At 36.8% G+C, this 25,793-nt stretch overlaps 1 protein-coding gene across 1 annotated transcript; it reads right to left on the reverse strand.

The window, feature by feature from the left end:
* Positions 1 to 5,603: 5,603 nt before the first annotated feature.
* LOC149281503 (transcription factor AP-2-delta-like) lies at positions 5,604 to 25,793 on the reverse strand. Its single transcript, XM_089499254.1, has 8 exons — positions 25,755 to 25,793; positions 24,663 to 25,160; positions 22,392 to 22,452; positions 10,799 to 10,964; positions 10,397 to 10,515; positions 9,200 to 9,341; positions 8,920 to 9,033; positions 5,604 to 5,817 (listed from the first exon to the last, which is right to left on the reverse strand). Exons 1-8 carry the CDS (start codon positions 25,791 to 25,793, stop codon positions 5,604 to 5,606), a joined length of 1,353 nt encoding a protein of 450 aa, XP_089355380.1.

Here is a 25,793-nt window from a genome sequence, read left to right on the forward strand (position 1 = left end):
TGAGCAGGGCCCTCCTCACCATTTGTTTCTGTATGCCAGATTGTTAGGTGTTGTACTACTTGTCATGTTCTGGTTACCTATTGTACAGAACAATAAATAATAATACCAATGTTACTTATGTTTGGATTATTTATATTTAAAGTACTCATAAATTAAGTCCATTTATAAAGAGGTTTTTTTTAAAAAATTTCTTTATACGAATAGTTAATGCTAGTTCTTTTTGGAAACATTCAAATATAGCAAACCTTTTTTTTTGTACTAACCTTAGACAATTTCTTTATGCACTACCCAGTTATTCCACCTGGGGGCACCAGCTGCCCCCACAAAATAAATACAATTATTTACTGGCAAATCCTGGTAATGTACTAAACCACATTGACCAAATATTTGAAACAAAATAGAAAGGACATTCTTTTTTATTGTTTTATATATAAAGAAGTAGGCGGTCCCTAAACCCATTGAAAACAATGCATTTTGAGCCCGTACATGTACGGGCTTTGTCATTAAGGGGTTAAAAACATATTTGTGTGAGCTATAAACAGAAAGTACATATACTCAGTAATGTTAATTTTAATGGTGATCCTAAAGAAATAATTGTGTCTGCGGGAATTTCTATATTTTTATATTACTGTTAACTGTCAAAAATCTTATCTTAGTTTCTTTGGAAATTGTATAATTTTTCATTTTAACATTTTTATTTAAATTCTTTTTTCCTTATTGTCAGACTAAGGGTTTTTTGTTATTATAACGTACAGATACCACAGATACTATTCTAATGCCATTAAAATAAATGCAGCTAGTTTTTTAAAAAAATATTTTGGAATAAATACTTAGCACTTGCCTCTACGCACACACGGAAGGATATGGTGGTTGAGAGCGAGCGAGCGAGTACGGAGACAAAGAAACAGGGACCATGGTGTATAATTGTGAGCAAATTTGGGTAAAGATGATGTAAGTAAGTGACCCGCACCCATTGGGTTTGCAATACTCCTATACAGTGTTCCCTCTAAGCTGTGCGCTTGTGCTTTAAGAGGGAGTGCACACGAACAAAAATTGTACAACCAGTAGCGTACCGAACGGGGGGGGGGTGGATTGCTACTGGTTGTGTGCACGGCACCCCTCCAGTAATGTCCGCCGCTAGAGGTGCAGGCTTAAAAAAAAAATCAAGGGAGCGGGAGGTCTGTTAATGCAAGCCTCCGATCCTGCTCCCGTGCGATGCGCGCGGCAACTGATGCTGTGCGTCGGGATTTGATGTCAGATCCCGGTGCACAGCACTGAAGCCACGCCCACCGCCTCTACTGCACTGGAAGGAGAGGACACAGAAGAGGAAGAACAAAGAGGAGGAAAAGTGACAGGTAGGAAAACATTCTGTGAGAGAATTAGTAGGTGTGTGAGAGTGATGGGTGTTATGCTGTAGTTTAAACTGAATGTTTGTGAATGAGTGTGTGTGTGTGATAGCATGGATGTGTAAGTGTGTGGGGGGATAGGATGGCATAGGGAGGCTGTAATCATATTCCTATCATGCTCAGGTTCCAGCATGTACTGGCTGCCTAAGCATGATAGGAGTGAGATTGCTGTTAGCAATTATATTTTTTTGTTCAACTTTGGTGTGTTAACCACACCTTTATTAAAAGTAAGTAACACACCAAAATTGGACAGAAGAATTTGATAACAATATTAATATATATATATGATTGCTAACAGCAATCCCACTCCTATCATGCCCAAGCAACCAGTACAAGCTAGAACCTGGACATGATAGGAGTGTGATTGCTGTTTATCATATAGATATATAGGTGGTGATTGGTGTGCAATTGTTAATTTTGGACATTATATATATATATATATATATATATATATATATTGTTATTGATTTTTTTGTCTAATTTTGATGTGTTACTTTTAATAAAAGTGTTTTTTTTTGTTTTTAAAGGTGTGTGGGGGGGTCATTTTCGGTTTCAGTCAAGTGAATGCTAAATTTTCAGGTCCAGAATTTTCATTTCAGTGCATATATATATATATATATATATATATATATATATATAATATACTAGGCTAGACACTAAAGTGGTAGGCCTACACCACATCAATGTTTGGCTTAGTATATAGTGATTGGGGTTATGCTGCATTATTGTCAATGTCTGGCTCAATGTATAGTGATAGGTGTTGTGTTGTACCACGGTCAATGTGTGCCTCTGTATATAGTGATAGGTGTTATGCTGTACCACCGTCAGTGCGTGCCTCAGTATATAGTGATAGATGTTCTGCTGTACCACTGTCAGTGTTTGCCTCAGTATATAATGATAGCAGTTATGCTGTATCACCCTCAATGTTTGCCTCAGTATATAGTGATAGCAGTTATGCTGTACCACTGTCAATGTTTGCCTCACTATATAATGTTAGCAGTTATGCTGTAACACGGTCAATGTCTGCTTCAGTATGTAGTGATAGGTGTTATGTTGTACCACCGTCAATGTCTGCCTTAGTAAATAATGATAAGTTATGCTGTACCCCTGTCAATGTTTGCCTAACGATAGAAGCTATGCAGTTTTAAAGAGTGTGTATGTGGGGGTCCCACGTACAGGATCCGCCCCAGGTGCCAAATACTCTAGATACGCCCTTGCGCACAACAGTTTTTCCCAATTTTTAGAAAATATAGAATAACAATTTAAATTTAACGTTTGCAGAAGCATATTGTGCGCACAAAGTTTTGGCTCTGGGAAAATTTTTGCACAAGAGAAATTTTCTGCGCACACCACCTAAGAAAAATTAGAGGGAACATTGCTCCTATACCCTTGATATAAATGGCTCTAGGAGTTTAAATAAACTCAGAAGAAACAGAAAAACACAGAAACATATAATTTGCCAGCAGATTGTCCTCACTCGGCCCCTGTCTAGTCCGTCTGTTTTTCCTGCTGTAAAGACTCAAACCTTAATCAGTCGTTGGTCTCGTCCTAGATTCAGGAGCCGTATGTCTATCCCATGCATGTTTAATCCCCTCACTGTATTACATTAACATTAAAAGGGCAGTAAGGGTTCATAAATTGGTATATTTGCTTATCCCAATTCACTAAACCTATTCTGGACATCTTTTTTACGTAGTAGTGTGCCAGCACACACTAAGGCTAACATCACACACTAAAATACATACGTGTTGACATCAACACCACTTGCTGATACACACTCGCAGCTACTCGATACATTAACACCCACCCCCATATGCTAACACCAGATGCTCACACACACTCATGCTAACACCATACACCAACATACACACACTAACACCACACACTAACACACATACTCTAACACCATACAGTGACATGCACACACACACACACACATGCTACCAGCATGCTGACATGAACGCTAACACTATACACCTACACAAGTACACACTTTCTAACACCATATACTTATACATACACGTACATACACACTTACACACACTCATTGACTTTCCTTCTCTTTGTCCTCTAACATCTTTAGGAAAGCTCTCTCTATCTCTCCATCTTAGCGCTTGGCCAGCCCTTTGTTCTTGTGCAAGGTGCTGCTCTACTACTGCAAGGTCATATATGTTACGTAAGCCCAGTAGGTGGGAACTGGAAAGGTGGGAACATGGTCCACCCATTGGTGATTGAAGGTTTGAGGCTGGATAAATACTCAATTTTTGGTTTGGCCAGGGCCAGAACATGACCATTCACTTACCCATTGAGCCACTTCAGGAAGTAGTAAAGCGGAACGCCATAATATGGCATACAGCGGTGCTTTGTTTCAATACATTGAACAACGCGAGGTGGCCACATGGAGCTGAAAAAGCACAGACCGTTATCCTCTGTCTCAGCAGGGTAGTGCCTGAAAATCGAGACTGTTCCGCCTCAATCAGGACACTTGGAGATATGTTACTGTTCCTCTTTCCTCTGTCTGTTGACATTTATATTATTTGGCATTTAATAAATTCATTAAGTGTGAAGTTCTAAGAAGGTATGTATATCGTTTGTGCACATTAAATCCATTACACACAATGTTGAAGGAGAGGATCTCATCAATGAATGGAGCACAGAAGCTGTGTAATAGAGCTCCCTAAAAAGAGATGCTATATTTAGGTTATTTATTTATTTATTTACTCTTGTCTCATAACAGTGATGTCATTAGCATGGGGCAAAAGGGGCAGCAGGCCCTATCTCGGTATTTGGAGGAAGAGGTCTGTGTAGCCACTGGCGCAGACCTCTCCATTATAGATTACTTCTTCAGGTTCTGTGCACCACCAGATACTGCAGAGCTCCAGGATATGACATCATACCCCGGAGTCTGACATCAAATGGCACATAGACCACGAAGGAGGAAAGGCCGGTGCAGAAGTCTGGGCCGGCATATGCATAGACATATCTGGCACATTGTACTCAATGGGAGTAGCAGCATCCAATCACATGGGTGCCATCTTCAAACTAATATTTTACATGCAGACATGCGTTTGGATGCGGCTTCACTACTGAGCATACTCAGGAAGTGTGATACCTGCTTACACTTCCTGGTCGGTGTATAGACAGCGCGGGTAGAGGGTTTAGTAAGACAGAAGTCTCCTTTTCTTAAGTAAAGAACCCATTCACCAATTTGCATGCAGGAAATGCATTGGAGTCCATGATAAATGGCTGGTCCAACCCAGTCATACATAGGATTATTGTGTGAAGAGCAACATTAACGAACCTTCATAAAAAATATCTTTAATTTTCTATGTTTTGTGGGTATATAATATTTTACCATGTATTTTTTATTACTAGGAAATTCATGGCAAAACAGAACTCATTCACCTATGCACCCTAACACTGAGAGCCAAATCTTTTTTTTAACTGTTAAATAGAAAAATAAACTATTTAATGTAAACTATTAATTTAAAACCCTTTTTTTATATATATATTTTTTTTTTTCGTTTTTAAGAAAATACTATTAGTCATTTTTTCACCAGGCCTATTTATTAAAAATCTCGCTGCTGCAAAAAATTGTACAAAAAGTGAGTTATTTATATGGACAAAATTAACCTGATTTCCCGTGTCAATCATATTTCACCAAGTAATAAAAAAAATAAATAAAAGCATACCAAACAAAGCACAATCTTACAAACAAAAAATACATTTTGTACGATGCAGCAGTGGTATTTTACATGCGAATACCTGATTACAAGGAAACCAAGTATTTATTTTCCTAATACAACATAAATCAATCATAAAATTTTATTTTCAATATGGTGTTTTTTTAATAACATTTTATACATTTTCCAGTACAAAAAAAAATATTAAAAAAAGAAAATGTCCACTTAGTGATTTTATTCCGTTTAAAATGTAATTATTTTCTCAGTAAGAGGTTTTTAAAGTTGTATATATATTTATATATATATAATTAAAAAAAAAAAGTACAATCCGTTGTGCATTACAATTAATAACCAATATTCAGTTATTTTGGGGGGAAAAAACGTGAAAAATATCTTCACATAATTTCCATTGTTGTACAAAGGTGTAAGATTTGGTCCTTTGTAAAAAAGAACTTAATGATCTATAAAAAAAAAAATATATCGGCAGCAAATATCTCTGGTAAGCATGAAGGAGTTAGTCTGTCTTTTCTGTTTTGGCATCTTTCACGACAACATCTGATGTTTTCCGAAGGGGACCCTTTTCTGAATTTCCCTGGTTGCCTTCTGATCCTCCCCCGGATTTATTAGCGGTGTGTTTTTCCAAATAGTTCAGCATCTCACTGAGAACCGTTTGGAAAGTACTCAAAGCCGCGCATATTGCTGGAGTTCCAAAGCCATGGGTGATCAAACTAGAATAGAAAAGAGAAAAAAAACAAAAAAAAAAACAATTAGTTTCTTCATTCTGAAAATTAAAGAAAGTGGAACATTAAATATCCGATATATAATATAAATAAAGTTTTTAAATAATTAATATTTTTCGAATTATATATGTTAACATGAGCCATATAAGGTCTGCTTGATGTAGCCTTCATGGAATTTATTCGCAAATTATTTTTTGATGCAAGACTATTATTTGGGCTGGATTTGTAACCACAGAACTGATTTCAATCAAAAATGTCTACTGAAATGGCAGTTTACGTTGCGGCAGAACCAAAAGTTTATTCTGGCCTAGGTCTACTAGTGGACGGTCCCACTGACATTGACAGGCGGTCAATTGATGTTGCTGGACAGTCCGTAGACGTCAGTGAGCAGTACCGCAGATGTCAGTGGACGGTCCACTGATGTCAGGGTGTGTCAGCTGACATTGCGTAGTAAGTGGTAGGAAGGATTGTGGGTTAGGAGTGAAGCATGCCTCAATGCCGCTCCTGTGACCCAGAGAAGTGGTTCTGAGGTCCTAATGTTCATTTATCCCCTCAACAACCAGACACCTCGCACAAAAACAGTCAGTTAACAACCAATGACGTCCCTGGCACGTCATGGCATTAAATAACAGTGTTGCTGTAATGCCTCGATGTCAAGGCATTCAGCAACACCGAGATCTGCATCAGAGGCCCCGTGTAGCACCTCCCCAGGTCTCAACGTCCACCATACACTGGATGGTGACGGATGCCTGACTTAAAAGAGCTCAGGAGGCGATCAGCGAAGAAAATTATAGCTCAACACGAGCACCGCAAAAGTGTTATAACAGCCTTGGTCACAAAGGGTACAAAAGATTAAAAAAAAAACAGCCAGGTCCTTAGGGGGTTAAATTATTTGAGCGGAAACAGTTGTCATTACTGCTCTTGTGTAATATATCTCTTCTTCTAGATTATCCTTCTAGATAAAAAATGTATTTGGTGCTGCTCTACTTGTTATATCCTCTCTACCCATTGTACAGCACTGCGTAATATGATGGAGCTATATAGATCAATATATATATATATATATATATATATATATATATATATATATATATATATATATATTGTAACCAATATGTTTAATGTCTAGGAATGATATTTAATTATCTTATTTAGAAAGTAGAAATTGAATAATCACGAAATGATTAGAGTATTGAGTAATCATTAGATGATTTACCAAAATGGAAGGTTCGTTACACTATAAATGAATATTTTTGACACAAATTTAAATAATCCGGTTCATACACCCTATATATCGTGGGAGAGAGCGCCGAATACATTTCTCAGTTACACTTAATGATCTTTTTTAAAGCAATCAATAGCCAAGATTACTGCTTGGAAAGTGTCTTGGGGTTGGTGATTTTTTTTTATAAAAACATATGTTAATACATGGTCCCCACAGCAAGAGATTATTATTACTTTCTATTCACCTTATGTATGGTGTTTTTACAGTAATAGTCTTCAAAAACGAATAATTCAAAATATCCTAATTAAAATTTCAACATGGAAACCAAACTGAAAGAGCTATAATCAGCCCCCCCCCCCTTTTTTTTCAAAGAAGGAGAAATGTTAGAAGCCATAATCTTAAATGAGAGGGTCAGTGTTTTAGATGGTAGTTAAGGAAGTTTTACTTTACTAAGAGGGTGGTAGATAAGTGGAACAGCCTCCCAACAAAAGTGGTAGAGGTCAATACAGTGAGGGAAGTTAAAGATTCATAGGATAGGCATATGGCGCCTAAATCTAAAACAAAACCAAGGATTCATTAATTTGTCTACATCAGGAAAAACGAGCAGGCTAGGTGGGTTCTTATCTGCTGTTTATTTCTATGTATCTATGTTATATTTTAGTTATCTCACTTAATATATTGAAATAGGTAACAGAGTGTCTTATTAATCTTTTTAAACAGATTCAAATATCAAATCCACTGGCCGAATAGTTGAACAATTTTGGACCTACCTGGGAAGCAGGAATGCAGCACAGTCGCCTAATGCGCTCCTACACGTCCTTGCGGTAAAAGCAAGGCTGCACATTGTGCAAGCAGCCAGAGAGAAAGCTGCAGCTGCGCGTGGTGGGAGAGGTGAGGGTGGAAGAGAGTAAGTGAATGAGAGGCTATGGGAGGGAGTATATGTGTGTGTGTGTGTGTGAATAGCTGTGTGTATGTTAGAGTGAGTGTATAGTATGTCTTTATGTATGGGTATGGATGTGTATGTGTAAGTGTGTGTGAACTTGGATGTTCATTTGTACGTGTGTGTGTGAGAGGATGAATATGTGAGTGTATATGAGAGGTAGTGTGTGTAAGCATGAGTGTGTATGTGTTATAATTAGTGGAAGTTTGCCAGAAGGTGCAGCCCTCCCCTGCCCTCAACTGGGCTACTTTTAATACATGGCAAGAGTGGCTGCTGCCTTGGGCTCTGGCTTATCTTAGAGGAATTCATGGTTTGATGGAGGTAGAGGTCTGTGCAGCTGGTGGCACAGACTTCCCCATTAATGATTTCTAATTATTTCTCCTTTGTGGTCTACGCACTGCAGTGAGCCAGAATATGGCTTCATATCACAGAGCCCTGTATCAAACAGCGTAGAGTCCGTTAAGTAGAGTTGATAATGTAGTCGACCAGTGCCAGTGGCTGCACAAACTTTTATCACAAGGGAAGGAGGCTCTGGAGCAGGTACGACAGGGCAAGGAGGCACCGGAAGCCTGGTTGGGAGCACTGGTTGGGGCCTGCTGGGAGAGGTTTGCCCAGGCCCATTATTATTATAGACGGCAATGCCAATTTACACCTTTTATGCTTTTTACGGTATTTTTACGTTCGGATGAATATTCTTAGTAGTTAGGGCTTTTAGAATGTAAATCCTAATTTAATACCATATGGCAGATGACATTAGTAGTCTCCGCTGAGGTCAACAGAACTTTGTTGGCTTTTATTAGTGATTCCTAGCAGTGAATTTACAAAATAATCATTTCTTACATTCCTTTATTTCATCAGCAGACGTGTTCATAATTGATTATTTGTTTTTGCTCGTTAACCAATCCGTAGTTTTTTATCAACATACCTAAAATGTGTTAAATGTCTCTGAATGTCGAGGTCTAAAATTGGAGTGGGTCTAGAGGATCCCAAAGGCGACCGATCTTGGCTAAGCAGGTCCTGGAATTCTTTACAAATTTGCCTGCATAAGAAGAAAATACAGTAAATACAATATTTTATAGGACAACATTTTTTTTTTTTTAAAGCGGAATAAACATTTTTACTCAACTATTTGATAATGTTGCCTATCACTACTAATGACCACTTAGAACCTAAGGAGTGGTGCTTAGCTTTTATTTTCTACTTACTTAGTTGCAAGTATCATCTTTTTCCTTGCTGTCTGTTCTTTTTGTTCCATGTGATGTCTGGCTAAGTGCTCTCCCACTGCCTTTGCGGGAAATTCTGTTTCGCAGGTGTAGCCAAAATCTCTTGCCAAATGCAATGCTTCTCCTATGGACAACGAAGTATCTTGGTCATAAGTCAGGTCCACCAGGCATTTTTATATATGTGTAGACACAAGGCTTTTAAGGAAATCACTTAGCTAGACTTGTGAATCGACTTATATTGAGGGCTACGTAAACCATGGCTTTGCAGCTGCTGGAGTCTGGGTTTACCAAAGTGACATGGCAGTCACTGAAGTCACTGATTGGGTTAGAGGCTACATCTATTTGAAATACCAATAAGGACGGCAGGATCGGACATTTGCGATTGGAGATGGCTAGGGAGCAGTAGCATATACTGATATGATGGTCGCCGACTAACCAATAAATATGAAATATAAATTATTAAATATAAACTTATAAGAAATGTAGTCTTGACTATGTGTTTTCTTTTCCATATATTTTCTACAAAAGGCACATTTTTTTAATATTTTTTAAATATTCTTAAGCGTCACCAGAATCTGGGAACAATAATTATACTACATGTTCAAAATAAAATTGATTCATTCCAAAGCTACATGATTGTTCCGCAAACCTAAAATTACTTTAGGTGCTTTGACAGCAGTAGATATGAGAAATTGAATTCAAATTGTGAACAGTCTTAGGCAAAGAACCAATGCAAAAATTTATTTAAAAAAAAATAAAAAAAATTAAAGTATTCATGTTTTTTGGCCTGGAAGAATTTGGGTTGTTTGTGAAGCTTGAAGGAACTAAAGCAAATTCACTGAAAGAATTAAAATAAAAATCCTTGTAGGGCCTCGGGAGATCTTTAGAAGAAGGATCACACTCAAAGTGATCAGTGCCTCAAAACATTTAAAGGAAGAGAGAAGATGCCCATGTATGTGAAGCTTTACTTTCATCCAGGCTAAAGAAGTACTCCTGCACAGGTACTGCGTTTCTCACACATACTCAGTGACTTCTTTTTTTTTTTTTACAAGATGATCAAAGAGAGCTGGGATAGATTCTTGTGATCTGAAAGTTCTGAACATCTTCAATGACTCGCGATAGAGTTGAAGAACGTTGTGGTTAGTGTCATCGCGAGTCCGAGAACGTTGGGAAACCCACCTTCTACCAAAGATGTCAAAAGTGTAACGTTGGCAGCTTTTCTCCTCCCGGCAGGTAAATTTAAACCAAGCCTGTCCAGCTTCTCTCGCAAACAGCGGCCCCCATTTTTGGATTTTGCCCTGAGGACAAAAGAAAGAAGAAGAGCCCACCTCAATGTAAGATGAAGAGTTATTGATTATCATAGGGGGGGAACTGGTTTTTAGATGCTCTTTAATGACATCAGTAACATCATATAACATAAAAAGGCCAATCAAATACTTTATTAGTATTTTAACCTAAAGCACAATGTGTTGAGACCTGATATATATTATAATTTATTTACCAGTGTTTAGAGTAATAATAATAAGAAGAAAATGACGATGGTAAGAAGAAGGATTTCTAGATTTCTTATAACTTTTTTACCTCCTCAATATCCCTCCCAGCAGCGAGGCGTTCAGGCATTCAGGAGGAGAGAGACGTCTTTTGACTTCTGCTATGGTCACCTTGTATTTGGAAGTGGAGCTTAGGAGAGACAGACGACCAGGAACAGAGCAGAACAGGTCGGTGGGATTCACCACGCATGTGCCACCTACAAAACAACCATACATTTTACGGTAGAACCACAAACCCCTGAACATATTCCCCCCCTGAAAGAATAAGAAAATACAATCAATATATCCATTATGAATGGTGACTTTCTACAATCAACAGACTTTAAGGACGCTTTCAGAGGTGGTGGTAGATATTATCCGCCAGTACGGGGGGAACAGGTGCCACCACTTCCTTATTGTAACATACATTGTGTTATAAATCATATTATCGTCCATGAAATACATTGTATATAAGGGAAGAAAGGACTTGATTTGAAAAACATTGCCATAAAGCATCAGCTCAGTGTGGTGTTTGGGATTAAAAGTCACCCAAAATATCACACGATTGACAGCAATGGCCGCCTCCAGATCTGCAGATTTATTGGAAAAAAATGAGATAAAACCAGTTTTTTGTCAACGCCAACCAACATACAATGCTGGATTTATTGTTCAAAGAAAAATATTTACTTTCCATTGGATTTCCCCTTTAGTAACCCTTTACATATATATATATATATATATATATGCCCCCTGCTCACAATATCCTTACATCTTCGAAAATGATTTGCTTCTCTTTCCTATGAAGAGCAGCATAATTTAATAAAAGCCCATACAAAATAATCCCAGACACAATAGCGGAGTTCAAATCCTGGAGATTTATCACAATTTATTGAATAGCATGTAATGGAAAAAAAATATTAAAAAATTTGGTTCAAGCATGTCAAATGAGAAAAAATATTAAAAATGTATCTCCAGGATTGAGTCCAGCTTAATATCTGTAACATAGTAACATAGTTCATAAGGTTGAAAAAAGACCAAAGTCCATCAAGTTCAACCTATATACATATTGTGTCCCTACTGTAGCTAAAACGGTGTAAATAGAAAAATTATACCCAAATGTTGGGTGGCTGTAACTCATAAAGCATGCAGACACGGTCAAGAGGATTACGTATCAGATATTGGAAAGTCTAAGTGTTGGCTGTGGTATCATTGTTGGAGACAGATGTGGTGGCTACAGAACCCTCCGCAGATCAACAGCTGATCTCCTGAGCTTTTCAAGCACTAAAGAGTTCACACAGAATGACGTGACAGGCAGAAGACATCTAACGAGTAAAAGTTTTGTGGCCGAAAACACCATTGTTAATGAGAAAGATCAGAGGAGAGTGTCAGAAAGGTCCCCGAAACTCTGGTTACGGCCATTGGACAGAAGGACATCTCTAAGCCGAAGCTATAGCAGTATAGGAACACAGAATTTGATTTCAGGTCAGACTCATTCGATAACAAGTACTTTGCCAATACCTGGACCCTTTATTGGACCTTTTTGTGCACCAGGAGGTTTTCTGGGCCCTCTAATATTTTGAGGCCCTTTCTAGACCTGCTGTGTCCTATGTTATCCCCCTGTCCATAACGCTTGTTTCCTTATGGTCTCCCATGATGGCTGGTTTATTCTGGGAGATGACTTTCTAATAGATTGCAAACTCACAATACCAGGGCCATCTTCACCCTCGGAACCCGTATGCTTTATTATTCTTCATGTGATCATTATTACTATTCATATTATTACTCATATTATTATTATCATTATTATTATTATAATCATTCATGTTATTCTTAATGTTGTACTCTCCCCACCTTGCAATAGGCCTACATAACCCCTGCCTTACAAGCGTTCCTCTTAGATAGGGACATTGTATTTTTGAGAGCCAAATCCCCCCTCTTTCCTCCCCTGATGCCCCTCTTTTCTAGGAGCTCAGAATGTTTGCTGGGTATGAGGGTATCACAGAGTTCTACAGCCCTAAAAGCCCCGATAATGTGTATAAAAAAACAGTTATAAATATGTTAAGAAATTAAATTGTGTAAGAAAGAAAGTAACATGAATGAATGTGTATATGCAGTATATTATTCATGCGCATGCACATATATCCACCTATGTGTGCTGCATTAAGATAATAGAACGTCTTGATAATATATTAAAATTAAAATAGTGAGCGCTATTATTTCTTTTTCATTCTTTTTCCTGCTTTGAGGTTGACTGTATACAATGTATTTTTAATGTACATGAATGACAATTGCTCTGTGAAATAAATCATGAACAAGCACACAAAAGCATCACGCTGGCAACAAGAATCACATCGCTGAAGGCAAAGTCTTTGCTGCAGCCGATGCTTTCTGTATTCGTGGGAAAATAATTAATTTATTACATCTAAAAAAAAAATTAAAAATAAAAATATATATATATATATATGCCTGTGTCACCGCAAGAAGAAGAGGCTTCGGAGAATCATGGCACAGTGTTAAAGAGCAAGCTATTTGTTTTACTGTGACGGTAAAGCCAGCCCCATCCGGCCCCCGTCTAGTCGCCCGTTCCTCCTGCTGTAACGACTCAGACCTTTATCGGTCGTTGGTCTCAACTTAGATTCAGGAGCCATATGCCTATGCCATGCGTTAAATTCCCTTACTGTATTAAACCCTACCACTTCTGTTGGGAGGCTGTTCCACTTATCCGCCACCCTCTCAGAAAAGTAAAACACCCAGGTTATCATTCTAGGGTTGGCACATTGAATGCATACCGCATTGTTGGGATGCAGGAACCCAGGAGCAATTCCTTGCACTGAAGAGCAGTATCATTAATGTTTTGTAATACGGAAATTTTTCTTGTTATAGGAAAAAATTAAGGCCTTAAGGGCCCTGACGATTATATTGCTTGCCAATAAGCGGTAGGCCAACACCACTAAGATTATTGAAGACTTGGACATATATCAATTACCCGCTAAAGAAAATCAACGCTTTTTGTTAATAATACATCTGTAAAGAAATACATTTTTTTTTTAAAATGAAGTTAAATAAGAATGATTTAGTTCAATTTATAGCAATCTATAGTTTTTTCCTGATGTAGGGACTCAAACCCCTATCAGTCCTTAATATGTTCCCATAATAAGGAAAGCTTTCTGTCTATCCTATGCCTGCCTAAATTCCTTCACTATATTAAAATCCACCACTTCTGCTGGGAGGCCGTTCCATTTATCTACCACTCTTCCAGTAAAATAGAACTTTCTTGCATTACATCAAAGCCTCTGACCCTCCATGACCTCTTGTGCCAAGATTGACCCTCCTTACAAATGAACTTCCCTCCTTTACTTTGTTAGATCCCTTTAGATATTACATCTCCTCTATCTCTTCTTTCCTCCAAGACGTACATATAATCCTTTAGTCCTTCCTGATATCTTTTATCCTGCAAACCTTTCACCGTTTTAGTCGCCCTCCTCTGAACTCTTTCCAACGTGTCAATATCCTTCTGGAGATGGGGTCTCTAGAACTGTACCCAATACAGAGGTCTGACCAGAGATCTGTAAAGTATCAGAACTCCCTCTTCCTGCTATTAATGCCACTGACCATCAATGTTCCCTCTAATTTTTCTTGGGTGGTGTGCGCAGAAAATTTCTGTTGTGCAAAATTTTTCCCAGAGCCAACATTTTGTGCGCACAATATGCTTCTACAGTCCATATAAAGTTGGTGGAGCTGAAAAAAAAAAAAAAAATCACATTGCAAGGGGGTGGAGCTATATATTTCCAACCCTTTTGACTCCATGGTCTATTCTAAAGGTGAAATTCTCACCGCAAAAATTAATTATGAGTGAATCATGAGCGGGGGCTCCGGGCTGCATAAAGGATCAATATATCTATATTATTTATTTTTTTTATTGGGAAAAACTGCATACCATTGAATGGGGTACAGCATATTACTATATACTGAGGCACACATTGACTGGGGTACAGCATAACACCTATCACTATATACTGAGGCAGACATTGACGGTGGTACAGCATAACACCTATCACTATATACTGAGGCACAGCACAACACCTATCACTATACATTGAGCCAGACATTGCCAATAATGTAACATAACCCCTAACACTATATACTAAGCCAAACATTGATGTGGTGTAGGCCTACTGCTTCAGTGTCTGGCTTAGTATATAGGGATGCACCGAAATGAAAATTCTGGACCGAAAATTCAGCAATCACTTTATTAAAAATAACACACCAAAATTGGACAAAAACCCCCAACAACAATATTATATACACATATATATACACACATATATATACATATATTGTAGGGAACAGCTCGCGCATAGGGCGGCAATGACAGTATTCACACAGGTTTCAAACGTAAAGCGTGTTTATTTGGATGCTGTAGGCACAGAGCACCTTGTAAACAAAACAAACTCTAAGCCTGTCCGGCTCTAACTAAACTTCCGGATACCTCTCTACAAGCCTAAGGTCTGGCACAAAGCAAAGGTTTTCCATAGGTAAAGCTTCATACCTGGTGGGCTGCAGCGCTGGCTGTAGCTGCTCCTTCACTCAGTTTCTCCTCTCCCCTTCAAACCTAACAGCCCTCTCTTTTAAGGCTTCCTCCCCAGTAATGAGCTTAGGAAGCCTCACCTGAGGACTCCTGGGTTTGCTACCGTGCCTGGCTGAGGAAACCAGGTGAGATATATATCCCATCAACCACTCTCCCATACACTTTACCACATATATATACACATATATATATATACACATATAAATATATATATATATATACACATATATATATATATAATTGCTAACAGCAATCACACTCCTATCATGCCCAGGCAGCCAGTACATGCTGGAACCTGGGCATCATATTAATGTGATTACAGCATCCCTATGCCATGCTATCCCCCCCCCCTTACACATCCATGCTATCACACACACACACTCATTCACAAACATTCAGCATAAACTACAGCATAACACCCATCACTCTCACACACTTACTAATCCGCTCTCACTCAATGTTTTCCTACCTTTCCTCTGTTAGTTACTTTTCATCCTGCTCTTCGTTCTTCCTCTTGACTTTTCTTCTTCTGTGTCCCGTCCTTCCGGTGCAGTAAAGAAGGTGGGCGTGGCTTCAGTGCTGTGTGCTGGGATCTGACATCAAATCCCGACGCACAGCATCAGTTGCCGCGCGCATAGCAAGGGAGCAGGATCGGAGGTCTGTATTAACAGACCTCCCGCTCCCTTGATTGATTTTAAGCCGGTTGGGGTGAGATTTTTGATCTCCCCAACCGAGCTTGCTCGTCCAGCGGCGGACATTAATGTCCGTATCTGGAGGAGTGCCAGCTTCACCCTGGACGGACTGCCCGCCCCCCCCCCCAGCTCCCCGTTAGGTACTGTGAGCACAATGTTAGAGCGTGTGCGCTCCCTCGAAAAGTTATGTGCGCGCGCACAAGCGCACAGCTTAGAGGGAACACTGCTGACCATACAACCCAGCACCCCGTGACGTTTTTTCCAAAACTTTATTGCATTTTCTGCTTACCTGTAAGTCATCAGAAATAATTACTCTTAAGTCCCTCTCTTCCACGGTCACTGACAGAACAGCACCCCCAATGCTATATTCTGCCTTGGGATTTTAAGTCTCAAATGCGTTACTTTACATTTATTAACATTAAACTGCAGCTGCCACACTCATGACCATTCTTCTTATTTTATCAAATCACTACCCATTTTACTTATTCCATTGTATCATCTGCAAAAAGACATACCTCACCATTAAGACCTTCTGAAATATAAAAATATTAAAGTCCCAATACTGAACCCTAAGATAATAAGTCCTTCCTCTGAATATATATAATAAATTACAACCTTCTATAATAGTGTAAAAAAACTCTGAATGAAAAGAAACATTAATGACTGGGTATGGGGTATTAGATATTAGACTTGTATATTTGGATTCGTACAGATTTCAATTTTAATGAATTTTGCTAATTTCAGTAATTTGTAGAAATCTCCAAAAATGAGGAGGGACAGCCAACAGAACAAATGAAAATGAAGCAAAAAGCTCCAATTTTTTATTTTAATTTTGTTGGTTCTTTCTCTCTCACACTCTTATTCAGCCTCTCCCCATACTCTCATTCATGTACTTTCATTCACTCTCTCATGCAAGAGAAGAAGCAGAACTGTGCGGCAAGTTGTGCGGTTGATGGAAAAACTAGGGAGACATTCAGAGAGAGAGTGAGAGAGTGTGAATGAGAGTGTAATAGAATGTGAATATGAGCGTGTGAAAGAGCATGAATGAGGGTGAGTGACAATTAACTTTGTTTTGGAATGCAAAATGCTCTCCAATTTTTTTAAGGGCAGGAAAGGAAATTCATTGTCCAAAAACAAATGGACCAAACATGAAACGAAAAATACATCCGAATCAATTTTGGTCCATTTGCAAAAGTCTATTAGAAAAACTTACAAACTAATAACAAAAAAAAAAATCTATTACTAAATAGCATCTCAAGTAATAAATCTAGGCCTAGAGATCACAAATATGTCCCACTAAAATAAATGAATTGCTTTCATTTTGTATGGATTCAGGATAGCCATATGCCTATGCGATGCATGTTTAAATCCCCTTATTGTATTAACCTGTACCACGACTGCTGGGAGGCTGGTTCACTTATCTACTACCTTCTCAGCTATTAAATAATTACATTTTCAGTTATCCAAGAACTACATGTATAGATGTATTCTTCAAATATCCATGTTTACAATCTTTATTTATGTTTATATATATACCGTATATGCAGTTGTGTGTCTTGTCCTTCTTGTGTAATATACCCCCAACTCCTTCTAGATTGTAAGCTCCTTTGAGCAGGGCCCTCCTTTTCTTTTTTTCTGCTAATACAGATTGTTGCATGATGCACTACCTATTCTGTTTTGTTTACCCATTGTACAACCCTGCGGAATATGATGACGCTATATACATCAATAATTAAAATACATAACCAGCATTACTGGTGTGAGCATTGGCCTTTTTTTTAGAACGTTGACCCCCAAATTATAAGTCGCAGCCACATTTTAAATGGAAAACGTTAAAAACGATTAACAAGGTATATTGTTCCAAAGATTAACATATTCTGAGCTTTCTCGGATCTATTATAATGTGTATTTTATAGAATTGTTGCTAGTAATAGATTTAACACAGAAGAACTCACAATGCTACATCACAATAGCACAATCCACCATCAGATGGAAACCATATATAGTATAATAGAATAATAATAATGTGTATGGAATGTGATAAACCTGATAAGATATTTTGGAATAATTGCCATCAGCTTATTTAGTCCCCAAGACACAAGCCAATGCTCTTGTATAGCCTATTCTTTCCTAGCGCTGAGCCCCAGACCCCCAAACCAATGCAAAAACCTTCTTTCCCCAAAATCACCATACGGACCAAGAACAGGTGGCACCATTGCCCCCAGCTATGCAGTTACCAGCTCTCGGACCACCTCCCTTTAGTCCAGTCCTCCATTTATTTCAATGACAGCCCCCCAAAAACAGACCCTGCAAACAGTATGCTAAATGTCCGATAGAGGCTCACATCCTATGATCACAATCATGTAAAGACATAAGACAGATGTTCTATTCCGCTAGATCCGTAATGGCAGGGAGTGGTGTATGAGAAGGAGGCCATTACAACGAATGGAGAGGCTGTCAGAATACAAAGCAGAAGCATTGAGGAAACGAGGGATTTCTTCAGGGGTTTGTCTGGATAGCTCTGGCATAGTTAACCACTTGATTGCCAGAGATATATGTAGTGCAAGGCTATGCACTACCACATCTATGAATTTAAGGTATAAAAGGTTGGATCCAACAATGCTTTGGTTTCTGGGTAAAGAAATGATCGATTTGCCCGGCGCCTGAGAGTTAAGGAGTGGTGAATGGTCACTGGCACAGCTTTGTCTAGTGGCACGAATCTTTAAGAAAGAAGGTTTAATGAAGTCATAGAAACATAGAATTCACCCATTCGGCCCCTCGACTATTCTGACTGTTTTTTCTGATGTGAAGACTCAAACCTTAATCAGTGGTTAGTCTCATCTGGATTCTTAAGCCATATGCCTATCCCATGCCTGTTTAACTTCTTTCACTGTATTAACCTCTACCACTTCTGCTGGAAAGCTGCTCCATTTTGTCTACCACCTTCTTAATAAAGTCCTTAAATGACATCTCTGCCTCTGATCGTCTAGTTTTAGATTCTGGCCTCTTTTTCTAACATTTCTCCTCCTTTGAAATAAACTTCCCTTCTGTACTTTGTTAAATCCCTTTAAATATTTAAATGTTTGTATCCCATCCCTTCTCTCTTCTCTCCTCCAAAGACTGCGATCCCTTAGTCTTTCCCGATCATTTTTAACCTGCAAGATGGGGGTCTCCAGAACTGTACACAATACTCTAGATGAGGTCTGACCAGAGATCTGTAATCAGATCTGACAATGTTGGTAGGTAGCATTAAATGCCTCTCTATTCGGATGTCAGTCACCTCTAAGCAATTTGACAATCTCAAGATCTCTTAAAAGGAAAAAGAGTTCAGATCATATTAATTCCCCAAAAATGTTTTTGATTCAAAGTAATTTGTATCTTATGTTGCCAAGGGCAATCGGAAAAAGCTTGCCTATCTACCAGTACTCTGCTCATGGCCTAGAGGCTATAACACTATTTAAGCTTTAAAAAAAAAATAAAAAGAAAATTTGCCTGAGGCCTTCCGGATAGATGATCATAAAGAAGAACATTAGCTTTTCTAGAGTTTCCTATCTAGAATGTTCATAAAATGACACAGGTCAGGTGCCACCTTGTTGTCTTTTAACCCAAATATTTAGAAGATTGAGCAAGATCAACCAAGTCCATGTTATAATATATTATACGACTTTACGATACAATTATAGAGAATGTAACAATTCTTTTTTTTTTTTTAAACTGATCTTTTTTAGCATTAAATTTTTTGGGGGGATTTTTTTTTTTTTTATGATTAAAAAGCACCGGCTCCTGTAAATACCAGATTCGTTTCTTCTGTAATTTCTTTTGAAATTGGATATCTGAATATTCAACTAAAGGCGAAGACTCCGTATGAACAGCCTTAATTCGATCTCTGCAGAGTTTTGGTATTCTGAAATATTATCATATCAAAGTGCTAGCCCCAGGCTGGAAGAGCTATCGATACTCAAGACTAGGTAAAATAAAGATTATTGCTGGTGATTGCTGGAGAGGTGGAGCTGCAGGGGAAGAAATCTTGAATAAATCTTTACTAGGACTGAGAGAATAAAGATATAGAGAATAAAGATATAGTTTCATAGAAAATAATGAAAAATATCAAATAAATACATAATAATAATATATCAAAACTGATTAGAAGGCCTTCTGCTCAGGGGCCTCTTATTATTAGCCCATGTCTAGCAAAGAAATTCTGAGGAGGATCCCATCTATTATTGTGATACAGATAGGCGATTTATTGATCAGGAATAGTCTGATTAATAGAATATATATAGCAGTGGTTTCAGCTTTGGATTCAAAAGGGTTAAATATGATTTTTCTACTTGGATTGGATTTATATATTTTTTTTAAATGATAATCTAATATAATATGCTTTATGGTATGAAAAATAGTGTCTTGCACACTCTGTATGTATATATATATATACATATAAATATTTAAACATGTTTATAACATATATAAACATGTATAGATAGATAGATAGATAGATAGATAGATAGATAGATAGATATAGATAGATACCGCATAAAAAATCATAATTTTACTATAATTTTTTGGATGATTCAGTAATGTTTTGGGGTTTTTGACTGTTAATTCATTATCCATGCATATATCTATAAAAATATTAATATAATAAATTAATTTCCTGAAATAAATCATGAAACTGCATCCTATTGGGGCTATTGGGGTTAAACAGGCTTCTAAGATTCAGTGAAAATAACACAAAGACAATAAAAGATGAGAAAAAGGAAAAACGAACTGTAATGAGACAGGAGATAGAAGCGAGAACCTCCAAGCTGCCCGAGCCGGTATTAGCCTGCGCTGTGCTGAGCGGATACATCGTATCGGCGCTACCAGAACCCACAGAATCTGTCGCCGACTAATTATTTACTCACCAGAGCAAAACCATACAAATAATGTATCAGCAACCATTAACTCTTTCCATCCATGTTACCTGCTGTGTTAATCACATGTAGCTTTGAGCAGGGCCTTTTGTTTCTTTAATTCTAAAGTGTTATGTGACGAAGCGCTTGCTATGTCCTCTTAACCCCTTTGTACAGCGCCGCGGAATATGTCGGCGCTATGGAAACCGATAAATAATACACATTAACATGGCTGCATGCACATAGGCCGGATCTCCGTTAGAAGCTGGGAGTGTTGGGAGCTGTCCATTCAGCACCAGCAGCCACCCCTTCCTAGTACCAGCTGCCTATACATTGTAGAAAGCATTTCACTAGCACGCGATTATCTTAGACGGCTGTGCCTATATAACTATTTGTATGATATATATATATATATATATATATATATACACATATATATATATATATATATATATATATATACACACACATATATATATAGAGAGAGAGAGAGAGAGAGAGAGAGAGAGAGAGAGAGAGAGAGAGAGAGAGAGAGAGAGAGAGATCTCTATATAGATATATATATAGATATATCTATATATATCTATATATATATATAGATATATATATAGATATATCTATATATATATATAGATATATATATATATATAGATATATCTATATATATATACACATACATATAGCAGTCGGTGTGTGTCCCTCATGGTATTTGCGGTATACAGCGTTAATGTCTTGCTAGTAATCGATAGTATTGTCCAATGTATAGATGGACGTTCAGATTACTTGATACTAATATATATATATATATATATATATATATATATATATATATAATGGCACTCACAGGATTGCCCTATTGAAATCCGAATGGATTTGTAACATTGTAACAATATATGGTTGTCACTTTATGTATCAAAATATAAAGGTCTATACAGCAAATGAAAATCTGTGATTCATGATTTTTTTTACAGTTTTACCTAAAGACCATCCGTAATATTGAATAAAATGTGTATTTGGGCATTTATAAAGAAATAGGCTGGGAAAGGGAGAGGGGCACCTGACAGGGCAGGTGAGATGCTTAGCATTTTTAGCTAGACCTATTTAAACATATATACATATACACCTTATATATATAGATCTATCTGTCTAGATATTCAGGTTCATTATTAACAAAATGTTAATTGCATGAATTGTATTGTGTTAAGTAGCAGCAGAATGGAGGATTCTCAGGTAAAGAAAAGTACAACAAATATAATATATATAAAAAATACGGGTCATTTTAAATAAAAAATTTTTTTAAAATCCTAGAAATATTTTTTCAATAATCATGTAGCTAAAAATTCAATGATTTTCACCGAGGCCTTTTTATTTATACCAAACTCTGCGATGATTAACACGGGGAGAAGCATCACCTTCAGAAAAGCAATATTTTTCTCTTAAAAAAAGAACAATATATATAAAAAATAGTCCTACCTCTTCTTATAACACCACCTTGACTGTTCAGTACTAATCCACACTGGGCCTCCACTGATCCCTTTTAAAATAAAATGCCAAAAATGAATATAAATATATTTTTATGTACCTTTTATGAAATGCCCATTTAAAACAAATTTAAAAACTCTGCGCACTGCAAAAATGGGGACACAAATAACCATACTTTAATTTTAAGATTTAAGATTTTTTTAAAGTTTTATAAAATATGAAAGAAAATATTTAATATAAAATAAAAATAAAATATTTTAATTTAAACACAAAATAATGCCAAGGAAAAAAGTGAAATATACATTAGATCCACTTGATGTCTACAGTCCAGAATCTCTCATCTTTAACAGGATTTAAAGAACTTTAAAAGAACAGCAGCTGAGCAAATGGTCCTATAATAGAAGTCAGGTCCTGTCCCCTTACTTTTTATTCCAGCAAAGCTTTTACAGTTAACATTTTTTTTTTTTAATTGAATTGATTTTTTTCTGAATTGTAAGCTCTCCTCAGAAAACATACTTTGGTGTTCTGCTTTAAAGTGATTATGAAATCGATATAAAAAACTCCTTGAAGGACTGTATAAATTAAACCGGTGATTGGAAAAGGTGTGACAGGTTTCATTGTTATGCATGACAAATCTTTTTAGGGGACTCAAAGATGCATCTTGGAGCCTCTAGACTGTTTGCATCTGTTCAACTGACTTAAGTACCCAGTAAACTATTGGGGAGATCACTTAAAATTCTATGCACATTTTAATTTGTAGCATTTACAATGTAGAGGCTAAAAAAAAACCCTGAAATATATTTTTACAAATATTAAATTTCAAAAAAATCCCCCAAAATTACAATATTATGAAAATATATATATAAAAATAAAAAAAGGTTAAACAAAAATATTATAAAATATTTGGGCTTCAGAGAGTGAAAAATTCTAAAGCCGGCAATAATTTTTTTTTCTTGAATATTGTGCTGTCTGTAACAGCTGGTAGTTTTCAATGCATGGATTAGTTAGTATTTTTTACAAGCTATTTTTATGAAGTGGAACACGCTGTTTAGTCAGATGACAATGCATAAGGGGCTGGTTGAATGACTTTAAGTAGAAAATTGGATAAACTACGGTGCCCTTTTGCCTGGGAATTAGCCTTTGTCTACCTCTTGCAAATGCCCTAATCCCTTCTTTTAAAAGATGCCAAGCTCAGTACCAGGCAATAGCAGCAAAATTTGTACAGATATAGGGAAAAAATCAGTGGCAGACGTGGTTAGAGAAAAGGGGGTAAGAAGAGGAAGGGGGGTTAAAAAGGACCATTTTGACATATTATTATTTCGTTTAAACACTGTGACTAAGAACTATTCCTGATAGACACTAACCGAGTAAAGTGATTTACTCCTTTAAAATGGGAAAGTCACGTTTGATTACCCTACATTAACACAGGGCTTAAGGAGTTCATATATTTTTATATTTTATTTAAATAAAAACATTATTTTCTAATAAAATTACAATATAATATAGTTTGGTATTTTATTCAAATAAAAAAATTATTTTGAAATAATGACGCATAACATTATAATAGTATGCTATTATTGTTATTACTATTATTATTGCTATTATTATTATTATTACTACTACTACTACTAACGTTATTTTAATAAAAACATATTTTACTAACAGATGAACATCAATCTAAAACTTATTTTTCACTAATCAACTAATCCAAAAGTAGTAATCCAAAATCTAACTATATTCAATGTACAAATACGAAAAATAATATAAATATATATAGTATAGATAGATATATGTATATCTATAATTTTTATTTTACGTTGGCGATGTGTTTAACGAATTACAGGTAAAATAATAAATATATATATGATTATTGCTACTATTATTATTATTATTATTATTATTATTATTTGCTACATCTTTATGTTGGAATAATTCATAATATATATTTTTCGATCGTTTATATATTTCCATACATTTTTTTCGTGAGTTTAAAAGGTTCGCAAGATACATTTAATGTTACAAAGTTTCAAATTGGATTATTTTGATAGCTTGTTTAAAATTTTCAGGGATGGTTTTTTTACAGCACATCAAACAAAGCTAGTATTTAACGAAACATTGTTACAAGGATGCTATATTCTGGATCCTGCCACACCCAGGAGTCTGAAGGGTTCTAGATTGATTGTACAAGGGAGAGGAAGATCTTTTCTCTATATTTTTAAATTCATCCTCTAGATGAATATTAGCAAATAAACAGGAATTTACCTGAAATTCATCACCTCCAGAGGCTGCTAGACCTAAGCTTGATCCAGGTAGGAGTCTTTGATCTGGGTGCATGCCATATTGTGATCCATGGCTCATAAGGGATAAGTCATGGCGCCTATAGGCATCTAGACATCCGAATTCCCTCCTCTGGTCATCCAGACATGAAGATTTGAGTGCCCTGGCATTGTGCAGGTTAATAAAATCTGTTGGTTCTCCATGATGGATCTGTTGATAATATTGTTGGGAATGATGGAGTGAGTTCAGGGAGTAGGCATCTGGATTCACAGCTGGGTGACTGTGCTGAAACTCATAGTGGAAAGACTGGTGGTGTAATGGGGTGTACTGGTGATTTGCACTAAAATAAGGAGAAGCAAATTCAGTACCAGTAGTTGAATAAGCCAGAGGAGATGTGGAGGAGTAGGCGACAGTTGAGTTAGCCACAGATTCTAGACACCCAAGTTGCATCAAACGATAACTGTTTGATCCATCATGACGTATCTGGAAGGAAGGAAGGGAGAAAAAAGGAGAAAAAAACAGTTTTGTCATTGAAAATAGCATATAAGGACACCAAGACATTGTATTAGGGTCCCTTAAGATGCCAAGCTTCATATAGAAAAGTAGAAAAACCCAAAGCTTGGAAAGGATTTCAGCATCTTTAGTTACTTACCCATCCACCAAAATCTAGAATCAAAATATTGATGTTGAAATACAGCTCATAAAGAGATAATCTACATATCAATGTATTAAAAATCACCAATTTTTACTGCTATTAAACCCCAGCACAAAATCCTATAACATTCCCCAAAACACACACCCATCCATTCTCTTTAATGATGAGCTGAATACAGAATTAAATCGCTTTATAGAGGGATTATTGTTTTGCCCCCTTTTTTTCGTTATAACAACTGTTATGAGTATCAATCCAGGCGACAGATGTCATAACGAATATCCCTTCTTTCTCTTCTGTAAGTTTCGGGAAGCAGATATGAAGTCACTGTAACGGTCGCGGGAATTAAACAAAATATATCTATACATTTTTTAAAAAAAAATGTATAATTATCTACATAATTTAAAAAATAAATAAAAAATTACCTCTGAATCGTGGACCAGTCCTGGGAACGAAGTTGACAT

Source organism: Sceloporus occidentalis, unplaced genomic scaffold (assembly GCF_023333645.1).
Source record: "Sceloporus occidentalis isolate IW3139 unplaced genomic scaffold, rSceOcc1.0.p SCAF_131, whole genome shotgun sequence".
Lineage (NCBI taxonomy): Eukaryota > Metazoa > Chordata > Lepidosauria > Squamata > Phrynosomatidae > Sceloporus > Sceloporus occidentalis.

Bases quoted from the DNA above. Each gene is read 5' to 3' on its own strand.
- LOC149281503 (XM_089499254.1), bottom strand. From the start codon at position 25,793: ATGTCAACTTCGTTCCCAGGACTGGTCCACGATTCAGAG. The intron at 10,965-22,391 runs GTAGGACTATTT...GTTGTTTTGTAG, and splicing joins AGGTGGTGTTATAAGAAGAG to GTGGCACATGCGTGGTGAAT. The intron at 5,818-8,919 runs GTATGTTGATAA...TTTCTATTCTAG, and splicing joins AGACATTTAACACATTTTAG to TTTGATCACCCATGGCTTTG.